The sequence below is a fragment of the Chiloscyllium punctatum genome, chromosome 10 (assembly GCF_047496795.1).
Source record: "Chiloscyllium punctatum isolate Juve2018m chromosome 10, sChiPun1.3, whole genome shotgun sequence".
In the NCBI taxonomy this organism is placed as follows: Eukaryota; Metazoa; Chordata; class Chondrichthyes; order Orectolobiformes; family Hemiscylliidae; genus Chiloscyllium; species Chiloscyllium punctatum.
Window position 1 is genome coordinate 7266993 of NC_092748.1, and position 18351 is coordinate 7285343.

The 18351-nt window shown below is 46.5% G+C and overlaps 2 protein-coding genes across 6 annotated transcripts in view; one reads left to right on the top strand and one right to left on the bottom strand.

Moving 5' to 3' along the window:
- The window catches only part of LOC140481851 (tripartite motif-containing protein 3-like), a 67148-nt gene that overhangs the window by 7531 nt on the left and 41266 nt on the right, over positions 1 to 18351 (bottom strand). Inside the window, exon 1 of one of the 2 annotated variants that reach the window (XM_072578402.1) lies at positions 5001 to 5196. The exons of the other annotated variant lie outside the window; for it this stretch is intronic. The gene's annotated coding sequence lies outside the window, so the exon portion shown is untranslated. Of the gene's footprint in view, positions 1 to 5000; positions 5197 to 18351 lie in introns of those variants that run through there. 2 annotated transcript variants of the gene reach the window in all.
- LOC140481852 (MAGUK p55 subfamily member 4-like) overlaps positions 14649 to 18351 on the top strand; it is a 42033-nt gene continuing 38330 nt past the window's right edge. For 3 of the 4 annotated variants that reach the window (XM_072578403.1, XM_072578404.1, XM_072578407.1), the window contains exons 1-2: positions 14650 to 14779; positions 17141 to 17262. In XM_072578403.1, the coding sequence (XP_072434504.1) occupies positions 17209 to 17262 (54 nt within the window). In that variant the 5' untranslated portion in view covers positions 14650 to 14779; positions 17141 to 17208. Of the gene's footprint in view, positions 14780 to 17140; positions 17263 to 18351 lie in introns of all 4 variants that reach the window. The other variant, XM_072578405.1, reaches the window with a different exon arrangement.

Genomic DNA, 18351 nt, shown 5'->3' on the forward strand with positions numbered 1-18351 from the left:
GAGGAATTGGAGGGCTGCGTGTTGTGAGGGTAAGAGGTTATTACACTTTGCCAATCTGAAAAAGACTTATTTATGCCTAGTCTCTTTCTCCTTTTGGTCAGCCAGTCTTCTATCCATGCCTATGGGTAAGGAGGTTCATGTGGGACATGTCAGAAAAGGGAGGAGATTCAAGTCTTGGTTAGACTTTAGGAGTAGGACAGAGGGATATGTTTTCTCTGGATTATGTTAAACTGAGGAAACTGAGGAATTGCTGAATGTGGTGGTATGACACAATGGGGAATGAATGAAAAAAAAATGAAGAAATATTTTAGGTTGAAGATATAAAAGTTAGTAACCCATGGTGTCATTGGCATTTGGGAACTTGTCCGAAATGGTACAAATAAAATTTTATTTATTTTAATCCTGCTTCAGTAAAGGAGAGAAAAAAACTGTGTAAAAGCTAAAGGGAGGTTTCTTATGCTCTGGTCTTTTGGGTTCATATTGTCCACTTTTCAGGAAAACACTGTCTGGAGACATTGGGAAAATATGAAGTAAGAAATGAAAAAGAAACAGAACTGGTTAGTGGCCAGACAGTCTAAATTTTACCGTGAGTGAGTTTTTTGATTTCTGGGTTCTTTGTCCTGCCATATCATTATTCTTGAACTGCTGATAAAATCCATGGAATTCTACAGAGATGGGTGTGACAGCCAAATGAATTTAGTTCAACATCTGGAATAAGGTGGGTGAACTTGCAGTATGGGTTCACACCTGGGACTTCAAAGTGGATAGAGCAGGGACAGGAATGGTGATTGCAGGTTCCAGGGTTCAGGTGTTTAAGTAAGATCAGGGAAGGTGGTAAAAGAGTGGGAAGTGTGGCATTGTTAGTCAAGCAAAGTATTACGATGGCAGAAGAGACGTTTGATGAGGATTCATCTACTGAAGTAGTATGGGCTGAGGTTAGAAACAGGAAAGGAGAGATCACCATGTTGGGAATTTTCTATAGACTTCTGAAAAGTTTCAGAGAAATTAGAGGAAAGAATTGCAAAGTGATTCTGGATAGGAGTGAAAGTAATAGAGTAGTCGTTATGGGGTCTTTAACTTTCCAAATATTGACTGGAAACGCTATAGTTTGTGTACTTTATATGGGTCAGTTTTTGTCCAGTGTGTGCAGGAGGGTTTCCTGACAGTTTCTGGATCGGCCAAAAAGAGGCAAGGCCACATTGGATTTGGAACTGGGTAATGAACCAGGCCAGGTAATAGATTTGAAAATAGGTGAGTACTTTGGTGATAGTGACCACAATTCGGTTACATTGACTTCAGCGATGGAAAGGGGTAGGTTTATACCGCAGGGCAAGAGTTATAGCTGGAGGAAAGGCAATTATGATGCGATTAGGTGAGATTTAGGATGCAATAGGATGGAAAGAAAACTGCAGGGGTTGGGCACAATTGAAATGTGGAGCTTGTTCAAGAAACAGCTACTGCATTTGCTTGATAAGTATGTACCTGTCAGGCAGGGAAGAAGTGGTTGAGCGAGGGAACCGTGGTTACTAAAGAATTTGAATCTCTTGTCAAGAGGAAGAAGGAAGCTTATGTACAGATGAAATGTGTAAGATTAGGACCAGTCAAGGACAGGAGTTGTGCTTGGAGTCCGAAGAGAAAAAAGAGGTGCTAAATTAATATTTTTCATCACTATTCACACAGGAAAAAGACAATGTTGTCGAGGAGAATACTGAGATGCAGGCTATTAGACTAGACGGGATTGAGGTTCATAAGGAGAAGGTGTTAGCAATTATGGAAAGTGTGAAAATAGATAAGTCCTCTGGGCCAGATGGGATTTATCCTAGGATTCTCTGGTAAGCTAGGGAGGAGATTGCAGAGCCTTTGTCTACAGGAATAGTGTCAGAAGACTGGAGGATAGCAAATGTTATCCTCTTGTTCAAGAAGGGGAGTAGAGACAATCCTGGTAATTATACACCAGTGAGCCTTACTTCTGCTGTGGGCAAAGTTTTGGGAAAGGATTACAAGTGAGAGATTTTATAAACATCTAGAAAGGAATAATTTGATTAGGGATAGTCAACTCAGTTTCGTAAAGGGTAGATCGTGCCTCACAAACCTTATTGAGTTCTTTGAGAAGGTGACCAAACATGTGGATGAGGATAAAGTGGTTGATGTGGGGAATATGGATTTCAGTAAGGCATTTAATAATATTCCCCATAGTAAGCTATTGCAGAAAATGTGGATGCATGGGATTGAGGGTGATTTAGCGGTTTGGATCAGAAATTGGCTAGCTGAAAGAAGACAGAGGGCAGTGGTTGATGGGAATTGTTCATCCTGGAGTTCAGTTACTAGTGGTGTACTGCAAGGATCTGTTTTGGGGCCACTGGTCTTTGTCATTATTATAAATGACCTGGATGAAGGCATAAAAGGATGGGGTAGTAAATTTGTGGATGACACTAAAGTTGGTGGAGTTCTGAACAGTGCAGAAGGATGTTTCAGAAGGACATAGATAAGCTGCAGAGCTGGGCTGAGAGATGGCAAATGGAATTTAATGTACAAAAGTAAGGTGATTCACTTTGGAAGGAACAACAGGAATACAGAGTACTGGGCTAATGGTAAGATTCTTGGCAGTGTAGATGAGCAGAGAGAACTCGGTGTCCATGTACACAGATCCCTGAAAGTTGCCACCCAGGTTGATAGAGCTGTTAAGAAAGCATACGGTGTGTTAGGTATTATTGGTAGAAGGATTGAATTTCGGAGCCATGAGGTCATGTTGCAGCTGTACAAAACTCTGGTGCAGCCACACTTGGAGTATTGCATACAGTTCTGGTCACCACATTATAGGAAGGATGTGGAAGCACTGGAAAGGGTGCAGAGGAGATGTACTAGGATGTTGCCTGGTATGGAGGGAAGGTCTTATGAGGAAAGACTGAGGAACTTGAGGCTGTTTTTGTTAGAGAGAAGAAGGTTGAGAGGTGACTTAATAGAGACATACAAGATGATTAGAGGATTGGATAGGGTGAATGGTCAGAGCCTTTTTGCCCAAATGGTGATGGCTTTTATGAGGGGACATAGCTTTAAATGGAGGGGTGATAGATATAGGAGGAGAAAGTGAGGACTGCAGATGCTGGAGATCAGAGCTGAAAATGTGTTGCTGGAAAAGCGCAGCAGGTCAGGCAGCATCCAAGGAACAGGAGAATCGACGTTTCGGGCATCAGCCCTTCTTCAGGAATCAGGGTGATAGGTATAGAACAGATGTCAGAGGTAGGTTCTTTACTCAGAGAGTAGTAAGGGCATGGAATGCCCTGCCTGCAACAAATGCCCAACATTAAGGGCATTTAAATGGTCATTGGATAAACATATAGATGATAATGGAATAGTGTAGGTTAGTTGGGCTTCAGATTGGTTTCACAGGTCAGCGCAACATTGAGGGCAGAAGGGCCTGTACTGTGCTGTAAGGTTCTATATTCTATGAAATCATTGCTGCAGAGGGCTGTGGAAGCCAAGTCACTGAGAGTAATCTAACCCACATGGCTCTTCACAATTATCTTGCATTTTCTAACTGATCATCTATAACCTCTTTAGTGATGTTTCCACACCTTCCTCACAGCAGAAATCAAGCTAACTGGCCTATAATTTTCTGATGTCTGACTTCCAACCTTCTTGAATAGAGAGTTTTTCTTTTGCTACTTTCCAGTTCTTTGAGCCTTTCTAGAATCTAGCGAATTTTGGAAAATTAATACGAGGAAATCTATTACCTGATTAGCCACTTGATTATGACCCGAGGATGAGGTTTACCAGAGACTTATCACCCTGCAGCTCCATCAATTTACTCAGTATCACTTCCTTGTTAATTGTAATTTCACCAAGTTCCTCTCTTGTTTCTCGCTCCTGATTTATACCTATTTCTGGGATAGTTTTGTATCCTCTATAGTAAAGACAGAAACAAAATATTTGTTCATTTCATCTGCCTTTTTTATTATCTACTATTAACTCCCCATTCTGACTCACGAGAGGATCAATACTCACTTTACTTATTCTTTTCCTTTATAAAATACCTGAAGAAATGCTTGCTATCCATTTCCATATTTCTAGCTAGCTTCCTCTCATTATTTAATTTCTTCAATATACTTTATCAATTATTTTAATTTGTTGTGAGTGCTGTTTGCATTCAAATGCAGTCTTGAGTTTTGTCATTTTGTACTGCACACCATTGGGGTACAGTGGCACATTGGTTTTGTTGCAGGGCAGGTTATTCAGAGATCTGGACCAAATCCAAAGAACGTGAGATCAAATCTGAATTCAGTTTTTTTCACACATGAACACATGCAAAGAGATAGAGACACACAGGAGAGAAAGACATGAAGATGAACATAAATGCACATAAAGACAAAGAAATTAAATTCTGAATTTAGGACAGTAAACCTGTTCTTAATAAAAATGACCAGGCATCCTTCAGATAGTTTTATGAATTCACTCTGGTTCACTAAAATGTGCCATTCTTTCCAGACTGAGCCCTAACGTGTCTCTTGTTCCACAACAATATGGTTGACTCCTCCCTGCTCTTTAAAGAGGACCCACAAGCCATTCAATTCCAACAATTCTGTTAACAGTAATTCAAGAGAGAGGATGGCCACCACTTTTTCAGGGCAGCCAGAGAATGGGCAATAGATGCCAGCATTGCCAGTGATACACACATCCTGAGAATTAATTTAGAAAACACAATGCTGGGGGCTTACTGACGAACAGGGCAAAAGTCAATCTGAAAAACATCAGAGGCCTGAGCAAGGATTGTGTTGCCTTTAAGGGCAAAGTAAGGAAGTAAAGTAATGCAATGAGCAGCTCCAAAAAAAAAGCAGACATAACACCAAGCTCTAAAATAAAATAGTGTGGAATCAGCAGCACTCTACCTCCCACATACAGACATACACTCGCACCAGCATGAGCAAAAAACTGACTAAGGAATGAATAATATAGTCACCAACTGAAAGAAAAATCTTTTGTTCAAATTGAAATATAAATACCTCTTGCTGCCACCCTGGTGCTTGTTCTTCCTCCAAGCCTATTCCCTCAAGTAACTGGGGTCTAAATTATTCTGATCCTCTGTTTCCTGCTTGTTGCAGCTGTTTACCTTGTTATAATATCCAAGTGACAATACAGAGCCTGCTCTGTAAGGAGAGAAGCTTTATACCTGATACAAACGACACTAGATCTGGCCCTTCCACGGATCAGCTCCCCCAGAGAGTGGGGCAGACACTCAGCTCCACAGCAGAGAGAAACAGGGAGAGGGAGAGGCACGCGTAGAGAAAGAAAGATAGTGACAGGCACAGAAGACAGCATGGGAAGAAGATGCACACATGCACATATGCAGAAAGACAAAGACACACAAGGAGAAAGGCATAAAGGTGGACACAAACGCACAGAAAGACAAAGAGACCCAGACACAGAGGAAGACAGCCAAATGGTAATAGAGAAATCACACAAGACAGAGAGATACAGACCCACACAGCTAGGGGACAGGTTACAGTTCCCACTCCAAGAGAATATAATTCCTGTGAAGTATAAATAACCCTTTACAGAAATCAATCTTGCTGCAGAAAAGTCCCTGTCATTCCCCAATGTCCACTGAGTTTCGTGCCAGTCATATAAGTTCTTAATTTTACTCCCTTTTTAAATGCTAATGGAAAGAGAGAAAATCCCGGGAGAGATAGAAAAGTTTGGAGCATCAGAGGCTCAGAAATAGGATCCTTGAGATGGAGGAGGGATCCAATTGATATCAGAGAGGGGGGTATGGAAAGGGATACAATAGGAGAAAACTCAGAGAGAAAGAGAGAGAGAGAGAGAAAGAACGTGCAAAAGGTAAAGTCAGAGGGGAGGAAATAGACAAGGCACATTGCAAAACAAGTCAATTAATGATGATCCAGGCAGAGGATACTTATGTGACATCAACAGCTGTGACAGTGGATGAAGGCTGCAGTAAGGGGGAAATCCCCAGTCATTGAGGTTTCTTTGCCATTGGAACTGGATCTACCTTCTGTCAAGGACCGTATGTCTGCTGACATACAACAGCATTCCCACGTTACAAGATATCTGCACAAGGTATCTATCATGCTGAGAGAAGGCCAGATTACACCATAATGCCAATTACAAGCGTTATGATCTCAGTAAATGTTCTGACTGGCCCAGTCAGATCACAGTCAGGAACCTGTCTTGACAGATCATATTTTATTTTGTTTTGGTGTTAATGATGTGATCTCTCACTGAAACACAAGCACACAAGATTTTGCTTACCAAATATACAGAAGATTATTACAAAAAGTAAAGATAAAATAGAATAATCTGAATTACCTGCTTTTAATAAACTCAAGTATTTTAAACACAGGGTTAACAGTACAATACCATTGATCTTAAAATACTCCTTTATAAATTAAAAACAAAACAAAACAAAACAAAACAGCTCTTGTATAGTACCCAAAAACACTTATAGTACAGTATCCAAAACATCACATGTATAATACTCACCTCAGAATCCCTGTATTCAACATCTTGGTATGTTTAAGTTGCTAGGACTTCAACTTTTAAGCTGGAACTGGAATAGCTTTATCTGGGAGCTATCACACACTTCAGGTTCACTACACTCAGCTTAAAGAACCACATCTGGTCCAAGAATCTAACTCACCATCTCCCTCTCCTCTCCGCTTCACTGGAAGACTGCTCTATACAGCCATCTTGTTCCAAGGTCTTCACAGAACTAAACAAGTGACCAAGGTTAAAAGTGAAACTAAATTTAAATTTTCTCTCTAATCAGCCAAGAATATTTCCCCAAGCTTAAAAGAAATAGATTCTCTAACAAGCCTTTGAGGCCCCATTTCTCCATGCTAAGTTGCAAACAACATAAAATAGAAGTCCATTCCACTGTGCACCAAAACACAGTCACGCTACAGCCAAGCTTCAAAAACATTTTTAAAAAGTCGTTATAGTTACAGAAATACCTACAAAGGTAATTATTAACTATCGACACATAGAAAATCCCATCAGTTACTATCTCAACCACAGAAATCCAAACCCACAGCAACTAACTAAATTAAAAATTTACATCACACAAGGTAAAGTTTTATGGAACTAGACTTAAATAGATGGTAGAACATAGATGATAAATAAAGATGAAGCAATGCACCTCCAGTACTGTGTAAAATGTTGGCCTTCTTACTGAAGAAAGAATATAACTTAATTAAAAGCAATTCTGAGAAGATTCACTCAACTGATTTCTGAGGTGAATGAGATTATATTATGAGGAAGGGTTGAACAATTTGGTTCAGTATCTGTTTTGAGTTTAGAAGTATGAGAGACAATACCATTGAAACCTTTCGGATCCTGACAGGGACTTGACAGGGTGTATGCTGAGAGCAGGCTTCCCTGTGTGAGAGAGTCTCACGAATACAGTTTAAAAAGTAGGAGTCTCCCGTTTAAGACTGAGATGAGGAGATTTTCTTTCTCCCAGAGGGTCATGAGTCTGTGGACTCAGAGAACAGTGGAGGCTGGGTCATTGAATATTTTCAAGGCTTCGTGAGAAATATTTTTGATCAGTAATGGAATCAACAATTATAGGGGGCAGATTGCCAAGTGGACTTGAAAGCCTCAAGCTGATCAGCCATTATCTTATTGAGTAGGGAGCTGAATGGCCTACTCCTAATTCTCTTTCTTGCATCTTTGTAGGCAACTTTGCAAAATGGGGCAACATCAGTCAATATTCAGTCTCTTTGTTCATGCCAATTGTATCCTATTGGGCAGGCTGTTGCCCATTTATGGGAGGCATATACCAACCAGTTCTAAATGTCACAACTACATCTTCTGAGGTACTTCACAACATTCAAAGCTGAACCCGTGGGTTCCTATTGATGTTATAGGAACAAAGTGTGCTGGACCAATTTTCATCCCTAACAAACCCGATGCAATGGATATTGAGTGATGGGTTGCACAGGCCACTGCAACTTGGTTTTAATATTGAATATGACATTTGGTCATTTGACCAGAACCTTACACGCTGGTGGCAAAACTCTGTTTCCTCTCAATTCTTGGCAAAAGTCAAGGAGCCCACCAGAAATACAGGAAAGACTCCAACTCTGGCACAACAGCCCAGCCAGAGGAGTGTTGTGTATAATTATAGAATGCCACAACAAAATAAAATTGGAAGTTCTATCTATTTACTCTCATCCCACTCCCACTCTTTTATTGTCCCATCATTTATCCACCTTCAAGTATTTATCTAATTCCCTTTTGAAAGATATTCCTGTACCTGCTTCTGCCAGCCTTTCAGGCAATGTGTGATTACCATTTATAAATTTCTCACTATCATGACTACCAGTTGTATCTGATTGAGATGGTGCTAACCACATAAATCTTGGTGGAATATGAATGTTCATCGGTGATATCGACACAACCAAAACAGAAGTGCAGCATCATGCCAGGCCTGTGATTGACCTTCCAACCACTGGAAACAGTATCTCCATATTTAATGTATCAAAACCACGCAGGATTTTGAATGTGAGAATTAAAAACCCTTTTATTTTCACTGCTCTAGGAAAAAACAGCTCAGCTACTCGAGTCTCTCTGTGTAACTGAAGTCCTCCATCCCTGAAACCAATCCAGCAAACCTTCATGTTCATTCTTCAAAAACTTGACCTATTTCTGCCAGCACCGACTCCTGAACAAGTTAGTGTCGAAATAGGGCTGCTGAGTCAAAGCTCATTCACTCCAACCACTTTTTTCTTTTCTTTTCTTTCTTTTCTTGTTCACTCATTTTTTTGCTATCTTTTTCTCTATACTTTTACTTGCCTTTTCCTTTGGGCTCGGATGGCATCAGTGGTGGCATGAGCCCAGTGTGGACCTCGAGTGGGCCCAGCACATGGACCTCGAGTTGGCCCAAAACACTGACCTCAAGCGGGCCCAGCACATGGACCTCGAGCGGGCCCAACACGCGGACCTCGAGTGGGCCCAGCACACGGACCATGAGTGGGCCCAGCACACTGACCTCGGGCGGGCCCAGCACACGGACCTCGAGTGGGCCCAGCACACGGACCTCGAGTGGGCCCAGCACATGGACCGTGAGTGGGCTCAGCACACTGACCTCGAGTGGGCCCAGCACACTGACCTCGAGTGGGCCCAGCACATGGACCTCGAGTGGGCCCAGCACACTGACCTCGAGTGGGCCCAGCACACTGACCTCGAGTGGGCCCAGCACACGGACCATGAGGGGGCCCAACACACGGACCTCGAGTGGGCCCAGCACATGGACCATGAGTGGGCCCAGCACACTGACCTCGAGTGGGACCAGCACACTGACCTCAAGTGGGCCCAGCACACTGACCTCGAGCGGGCCCAGCACATGGACCTCGAGCGGGCCCAGCACATGGACCATGAGTGGGCCCAGCACAGTGACCTCGAGCGGGCCCAGCACATGGACCATGAGTGGGCCCAGCACACTGACCTCGAGTGGGCCCAGCACATGGACCTCGAGTGGGCCCAGCACACGGACCATGAGTGGGCCCAGCACATGGACCGTGAGTGGGCCCAGCACACGGACCTCGAGTGGGCCCAGCACATGGACCTCGAGCGGGCCCAGCACACTGACCTCAAGTGGGCCCAGCACATGGACCTCGAGTGGGCCCAGCACACTGACCTCGAGTGGGCCCAACACACGGACCATGAGTGGGCCCAGCACACGGACCATGAGTGGGCCCAGCACACGGACCATGAGTGGGCCCAGCACATGGACCTCGAGTGGGCCCAGCACACTGACCTCGAGTGGGCCCAGCACACGGACCATGAGGGGGCCCAACACACGGACCTCGAGTGGGCCCAGCACATGGACCATGAGTGGGCCCAGCACACTGACCTCGAGTGGGCCCAGCACATGGACCTCGAGTGGGCCCAGCACACTGACCTCAAGTGGGCCCAGCACACTGACCTCGAGCGGGCCCAGCACATGGACCTCGAGCGGGCCCAGCACATGGACCATGAGTGGGCCCAGCACAGTGACCTCGAGCGGGCCCAGCACATGGACCATGAGTGGGCCCAGCACACTGACCTCGAGTGGGCCCAGCACATGGACCTCGAGTGGGCCCAGCACACGGACCATGAGTGGGCCCAGCACATGGACCATGAGTGGGCCCAGCACACGGACCTCGAGTGGGCCCAGCACATGGACCTCGAGCGGGCCCAGCACACTGACCTCAAGTGGGCCCAGCACATGGACCTCGAGTGGGCCCAGCACACTGACCTCGAGTGGGCCCAACACATGGACCTCGAGTGGGCCCAGCACACTGACCTCGAGTGGGCCCAACACACGGACCATGAGTGGGCCCAGCACACGGACCATGAGTGGGCCCAGCACACGGACCATGAGTGGGCCCAGCACACGGACCATGAGTGGGCCCAGCACACGGACCATGAGTGGGCCCAGCACATGGACCTCGAGTGGGCCCAGCACACTGACCTCGAGTGGGCCCAGCACACGGACCATGAGGGGGCCCAACACACGGACCTCGAGTGGGCCCAGCACATGGACCATGAGTGGGCCCAGCACACTGACCTCGAGTGGGCCCAGCACATGGACCTCGAGTGGGCCCAGCACACTGACCTCAAGTGGGCCCAGCACACTGACCTCGAGCGGGCCCAGCACATGGACCTCGAGCGGGCCCAGCACATGGACCATGAGTGGGCCCAGCACAGTGACCTCGAGCGGGCCCAGCACATGGACCATGAGTGGGCCCAGCACACTGACCTCGAGTGGGCCCAGCACATGGACCTCGAGTGGGCCCAGCACACGGACCATGAGTGGGCCCAGCACATGGACCATGAGTGGGCCCAGCACACGGACCTCGAGTGGGCCCAGCACATGGACCTCGAGCGGGCCCAGCACACTGACCTCAAGTGGGCCCAGCACATGGACCTCGAGTGGGCCCAGCACACTGACCTCGAGTGGGCCCAACACACGGACCATGAGTGGGCCCAGCACACGGACCATGAGTGGGCCCAGCACACGGACCATGAGTGGGCCCAGCACATGGACCTCGAGTGGGCCCAGCACACTGACCTCGAGTGGGCCCAGCACACTGACCTCGAGTGGGCCCAGCACACGGACCATGAGTGGGCCCAGCACACGGACCGTGAGTGGGCCCAGCACACTGACCTCGAGTGGGCCCAACACACGGACCTCGAGTGGGCCCAGCACACGGACCATGAGTGGGCCCAGCACACGGACCTCGAGTGGGCCCAGCACATGGACCTCGAGTGGGCCCAGCACACGGACCTCGAGTGGGCCCAGCACACTGACCTCGAGTGGGCCCAGCACACGGACCATGAGTGGGCCCAGCACACGGACCGTGAGTGGGCCCAGCACACGGACCTCGAGTGGGCCCAACACACGGACCTCGAGTGGGCCCAACACACGGACCTCGGGTGGGCCCAACACACGGACCTCGAGTGGGCCCAGCACACTGACCTCGAGTGGGCCCAGCACACGGACCATGAGTGGGCCCAGCACACGGACCGTGAGTGGGCCCAGCACACGGACTGTGAGTGGGCTCAGCACATGGACCTCGAACATGCCTAGCACACAGATCTTAAGTGGGCCCAGCACACAGACCTCGAACATGCCCAGCAGATGGATCTCAAGTGGGCCCAGCACATGGACCTCGAACATGCCTAGCACATGGACCGTGAGTGGGCCCAGCACACGGACCTCGAGCGGGCCCAGCACACAGACCTTGAACATGCTCAGCACAAGGACCTCGAGTGGGCCCAGCACATGGACCTCAAGCAGGCCTAGCACATGGACCCCGAACATGCCTAGCACATGGACCTCGAGCGGACCCAGCACACAGACCTTGAACATGCTCAGCACATGGACCACAAGTAGGCCCAGCACATGGACCTTGAGCGGGCCCAGCACATGGACCTTGAGCGGGCCCAGCACATGGACCTCGAGTGGGCCCAGCACACGGACCATGAGTGGGCCCAGCACACGGACCGTGAGTGGGCCCAGCACACGGACTGTGAGTGGGCTCAGCACATGGACCTCGAACATGCCTAGCACACAGATCTTAAGTGGGCCCAGCACACAGACCTCGAACATGCCCAGCAGATGGATCTCAAGTGGGCCCAGCACATGGACCTCGAACATGCCTAGCACATGGACCGTGAGTGGGCCCAGCACACGGACCTCGAGCGGGCCCAGCACACAGACCTCGAACATGCTCAGCACAAGGACCTCGAGTGGGCCCAGCACATGGACCTCAAGCAGGCCTAGCACATGGACCCCGAACATGCCTAGCACATGGACCTCGAGCGGACCCAGCACACAGACCTTGAACATGCTCAGCACATGGACCACAAGTAGGCCCAGCACATGGACCTTGAGCGGGCCCAGCACATGGACCTTGAGCGGGCCCAGCACACGGACCGTGAGTGGGCCCAGCACATGGACCACAAGTAGGCCTAGCACACGGACCTTGAGCGGGCCCAGCACACTGACCATGGGTGGGCCCAGCACATGGACCATGGGTGGGCCCAGCACACGGACCATGGGTGGGCCCAGCACATGGACCACAAGTGGGCCCAGCACACGGACCTTGAGCGGGCCCAGCACACGGACCATGGGTGGGCCCAGCACATGGACCACAAGTGGGCCCAGCACACGGACCTTGAACGTGCCCAGCACATGGACCTCAAGTGGGCCCAGCACACGGACTGTGAGTGGGCCCAGCACACGGACCACGAGTGGGCGCAGCACACGGACCTTGAGCGTGCCCAGCACATGGACCGTGATTGGGCCCGGCACACAGACTGTGAGTGGGCCCAGCACAGGGACCTCAAGCGTGCCCAGCACACTGACTGCGAGTGGGCACAGCACACGGACCATAAGTGGGCCCAGCACACGGACCTCGAGCGTGCCCAGTACACGGACCTCAAACGTGCCCAGCACACAGACTTTGAGCATGCCCAACACATGTCCTGGACCGCGAGTGGGCCCAGGACACGGACCGTGAGTGGGCCCAGCACACAGATCACGAGTGGGCCCAGCAAATGGACCACGAGCATGCCCAGCACATGGATCTTGAGTGGGCCGAGCACACAGACCTTGAGCATGGCCGGCACATGGACCTTGAGTGGGCCCAGCACACAGAGCATGAGCATGGCCAGCACATGGACCGCGAGCATGCCCTTTCTTTTCCGGGGCGAGCGCAAGACATGACACCAGAATTGTTGGCTGCCACATCAACAGAGGTGACATCGGTGAGGTCAGCCTAGCAGTGACAGATGGCATCTGAGGATTGGGGACTTCGTCGTTGGATGGATCCAGAACTGGCAGCAGCGAAGCAGTGGTGAAAAGGCATCATAGTGGCACCAAGATGGACCCAGCAGCAAGGGATGTGACTCTGACATTGGTTGGCCTGGTGCAGGCAATGATGGAGGAATATCGGCCCAGCGGTGAAAGATGAGACCTGAGATTATCAACATTACACTAGTTGGGTCCGGTGTAGACAATAGTGATGCGGTGGAGGAGGGATGGAGATGCAGGTATCATTGATGGTGTTAAGCTTGGTCAGGACTGATGGATTCTCTTTAAGCTTTTTTTTCCCTTATTCTGAAGTTATTCTCTATCTTTTATTTTTCCTAATTCGTAAGTTATTCAAAATGGCACCGAATCGTGGCAACTGATGAAAACCTTTCATTGTATTTTACTTTGTTCTTACTGTAAAATACATGTGACAATGAAATTATTCATTAATCCTAAAATCATTCATTAAACTCTAGTGCCGAGAAAATGCTTTGGATTATTGACTCTGTAAGACTCCCCACTACTTGACCAGTCTGCAATTACCAGATCGCTACTTCACTTTTTCTTTGAACAGAGCTGCAATATTTACAAACTTCACATCACTGGTTCCAAGCAATATCCTCAGAGCCAAACAATCCTTTGGAAACAAATAGTACTCTGGGTAACAGGTAAAAAGACAGAACCAAATAATTACAAAGGAACCAAACAGGTATTCCACACAGTCTGCAACCTCATGGCCCAGCATAACCCTCACCCTACTCGTACAACCAAGGACTCAACCCAGGGCAATGAGAAGCACAGGACAGCATCTCAAGTGCAGCACTGAGCTCACCTCAAAACAAGGTGTTAACACAGGGCTACTTGCAGACTAAACTGCAGAAGCAGCATGCTCCAGACAGAGCTAACCGATACCTCAACCAACTGATCATATCTGCGGACTTCACTTGTGCCACATACAATGCAGAAAACCAAACGAGTGCAAAAGACTGAAGCATTTGCAACCATCTTCAACTAGAGATGCCAAAAGCAGGTACAGCACTTCTTGGATATAAAGTAAAGCACTCTCTACACCATCCTATCAAATACTTCCAGGGCAGGTACGGCATAGTTTGGATGTTTGGCATCAATGATGAAGGTTAAACCTTAAGCTGTGGATCATATTGCTCAGTAAATTTACAGTAAATTTATACTAAGCATGCTGACCTTTCTTGTACAATGGAAGGAGAGGAGCCTGTTGGCTTTAAGTGGGGATAACTTGCTGTCAGCCAATGTTGGATGTCTATTTGAGAAAGGATTGCTGAGGATCCTGAGAGCATTAAGAGATTACAGTGTCCCTGCAGTAACTAACAGCTGTGGTGAAAACATTGTGCAGGACCTGCAAGAGAGCAACAGCAAATACAGAGTGCTTCATATCTCAGCACGGATTCAATCAGGTTCATTTAACAAGGGGTCTGTCAATTGGTAAGTAGGCCATAACTTGCAATTGAAAATCCTTGTTGTGTGATAAATGGAGGAAGTATGGAGAAAGGACCTTAATAATCTGATTGTCTGTTTAAGAGACAATTAGGCTCAACAACAGTTTTTCATTTTAAGAACAATTTAATCAGAGGCAGATCAACAGATCTGGAACTTTGAAGGAAATTCCATCCACAGAGTGCCCTTTCTCTATTCAGTCAGTGCAGGTTGGGCTCTGGCCTGTTGCGAATGTAACAGAGATTTGATGCACAATTTAATGTTCCAAAGGCAGAAACTGAGTTGGACTGAGCTTATTCTTGGCACTGAGTTGTGCTGTTTCTATTTCACTCCTGCACCAGGTAACAGAAAGCCCAGTCGTCAGCACTAGCTCTGTGGCTGCAATTGGTAGTTGTCTCTGAACTATGGTCCTGCAATCTAAAATTTTCCAATACTGATTTTCCGGTTTGATTAGTCCCTCATTTTACGGTGCCTGTTGGATGGCTTCCTTCAATGGATGACTAAGCCTTCAGTGAAAGAAAGGGAGTTGACGAGAGAGAGAAGGCAAGATTCAAAATAAAATCCTTAAAGGAACAAAGTGGAGTGCATCCTGTGGAGGCAAAAACAAGTGTATCTAGATGCAGGATGGAAACATGCAGCATTCCAGCAGTGTGTTGACACAAATATCTCAAATTGTGTCCATCACTCCAAGTCATACGCTCCATTCAATCTAACCCAACATTTTATTTTCATAATTTTAAACTAAGTTAAAATTTCAAATTTCTGGAGTGACATCTGAACTTTTGTATTTCTCCAGTAACATAACAACTACCCTATACTAACTACTAAATCAGAAAGTGTTTTTCTTTCCCATGTCATGTATTCATCTCTCACTGTTTGTTGATGTTTGTTCCTTGTCTCATTTGTCACGGCTTTGAATGTGGGCTCCCTGAAAACCATTTTAACACTCAACAGGATTTACTCATTGATTAGGACCCTATGAGGCTGAGTTGATTAACTAACGTGAAGCGGAGGATGTGTCAGGCTTAATTACTCAACGGATTACAGCAGATCCACAGTCAAGCAGTGACTGCACATGGTTGCCATGGCAGCTGGATTTCACCAGCTTGTTTGGCAGGAGTTAGTCTGAAGAGGTTGCAGCTGTAATGTCACCAAATTATGGCAAAAGAACTGACTGACCCTCAAGGATGTACACTTGGCTGACCCCTTCCCAAGTCTGAGACTCATCCTGTCACTGTAGATTGCTCAGTGGATTGCTTGGCCCTTCTTATGTACTTAGTTAACTTTGTGTTAAAGAATTTTGCTGGTACAGTATGAGCCGTTAGGAATATATTTGCCCCAGATTTGATCCCTGATCTGGGATTGCAGTTTCAGTCTTTCGAAATGATTTAGACTAGCATCTATGGAGAACAATCGCAAAATCAGAGGATGATACAAATTAGACATTTTGCATGTAAAGAGCAGAAGGAACAGGATTGGGCTTGAGAAAATTAGATCATGTTGATTTGTACCTCAACTTCATTTACCTTTTAAGAAAATAAGGACATAAGAAATTGGTGGCCATTCTGCCTATCAAGCCTGCTTCATCATTCAATAAGATCGTGGATGATCTTCCACCTGAATTCTATCCCATCCAAGAGATCATAGCCTTAACTTCACTTTTCTGCCTACTCCTTATAACCTTATAAATCAAAAATCTGTCTAACTCAGCCTTGAATGTATTCAATACCCCAGTCTTTGCTGCTCTTGGCGGAAGTAATTAAGAAGACATAGAAGAAATTCCTACTCGTCTCCATCTTTAATGGGAGACCCCTTATTCTGAAATTGTACCCTGTAGTTCTAGATTCCGCCACAAGAAGAAACATGGTCTCAGTATCTACCCGTTCAAGCCCCCTCAGAATACCATACCTTTCACTAAGATCATTTCTCATTATTCAAAACACAGATAATATACCTAAATCAATCCCTTCTACTCAGGAGTCAACCTTCACTTCAATTGTAAACCTTCACTGAATTGCTTCTAGTTTGGTATATCCTTCCTTTTAAGTATGGATATCAAAACTGTACACAATACACTTGTGCAGTGTCACCAAAGCCCTTTACAGTTGAGAAACTGTTTCTCCAGCTGGAGAGTCTGGAACCAGGCGTCATAATCTCAGGACACAGGGTCGTCCATTTCGGACTGAGGTGAAGAGAAACTTACTTAGATTTTTGGAATCAGTCTCCTAACAGAGTTACAATGAGAGGTCCTGTGCATAAATATTCGCTGTCACCTATAGGCAGCCACAAAGCATAACAGGGGCATCTTATTAAAATGCATACCATAAAAACTGAGCTGTTCCCTTTCAGATCTTTCTACGTGCCTGGAAATTGAAGTTGAGAAATTAGCCTTCTCTTTGGATGGTAACAGGATTATAATGGATGTCTTGCATGGATTGTTAAACACACGGTGGCTGCAGTCACTCCTGAAGGTAACAAACATACTAAAAAAATCCTAATAACTCCTCTGGGCTTCCCCACTAACGCCGTCAGCCTCCCCTCGTAGTACCTGCAATGAGCACTCCATTGCAGGTTTAACCATCCAGCTTCCTACCTGAACCAGCACATATTTTAACTGAACAATGAAACATGCTATTGCTTTTACTTTTGACTCCTGTTTAAACATGAATTTTAGGCATCAGGAAGTTTGGTTGGCTGATAAAGATAATGGAGAAATAATTCTTAAAATAATTTTAGTTTAACAATGAATGGAAACACAAACTGAGCAAACTCAGTATTGACCCTGAATGACACATACAACTGGCTAAGGGACAGAGATCATAGAGTGTGAAGATTGGCTGTTTGTCAGACTGGATGGAGGTACACAATGGAGTTCCCCAAGGTTCAGTGCTGGGACCACTGCTGTTTCTGAGATACTTTAATGACTGAGGCACAGGGCACGATTTCAAAATTGAAATTGAAACAAAGTGTAACAGACCGTGAGGAAGACATTGATAAATTTTAAGATGCCTTAGATAGAGTGGTGTAATGGACAGGCACATGGCAACTGAAATTAATGCAGAAATCTGTGAAGTGATACACTTTGGTAGGAGGAACAAGGAGAAAAATTACAATATCTGCTATATGGTACAAATTAAAGGAGCTGCACAAGAGACAGATAAGGGAAAGGTATTTTAAAATTTATTCTTTTGCGGGATGTGGACTTTGTTGACAAGGCCCACCTCCCATTTGTTGCCCATCCCTAATTGTCCTTTGAGGGGAGTTAAGAGTCAACCACATTTTCATGGGTCTGGAGTCAAATGTTGGCAAGACCAGGTGAGGGGATGGCAGATTTCCTTCCCTTAAGACCATGAGTGAACTGAATGGGTTTTATGATAAATGATGATGGCTTTGTGTTCACTATTACAGGACTCGCTTTCATTTCAGAATTGTTTTTTTGAAAATTAAATGTATTCAGTCATTGAATTTAAATTCCACCTGCTGTCAGTGTGGAATTGGAACCTCTGTCTCGAGAGTCTAAGCCTGGCCTAGATTATTAGTCTACTGATGAACCTTTGGAA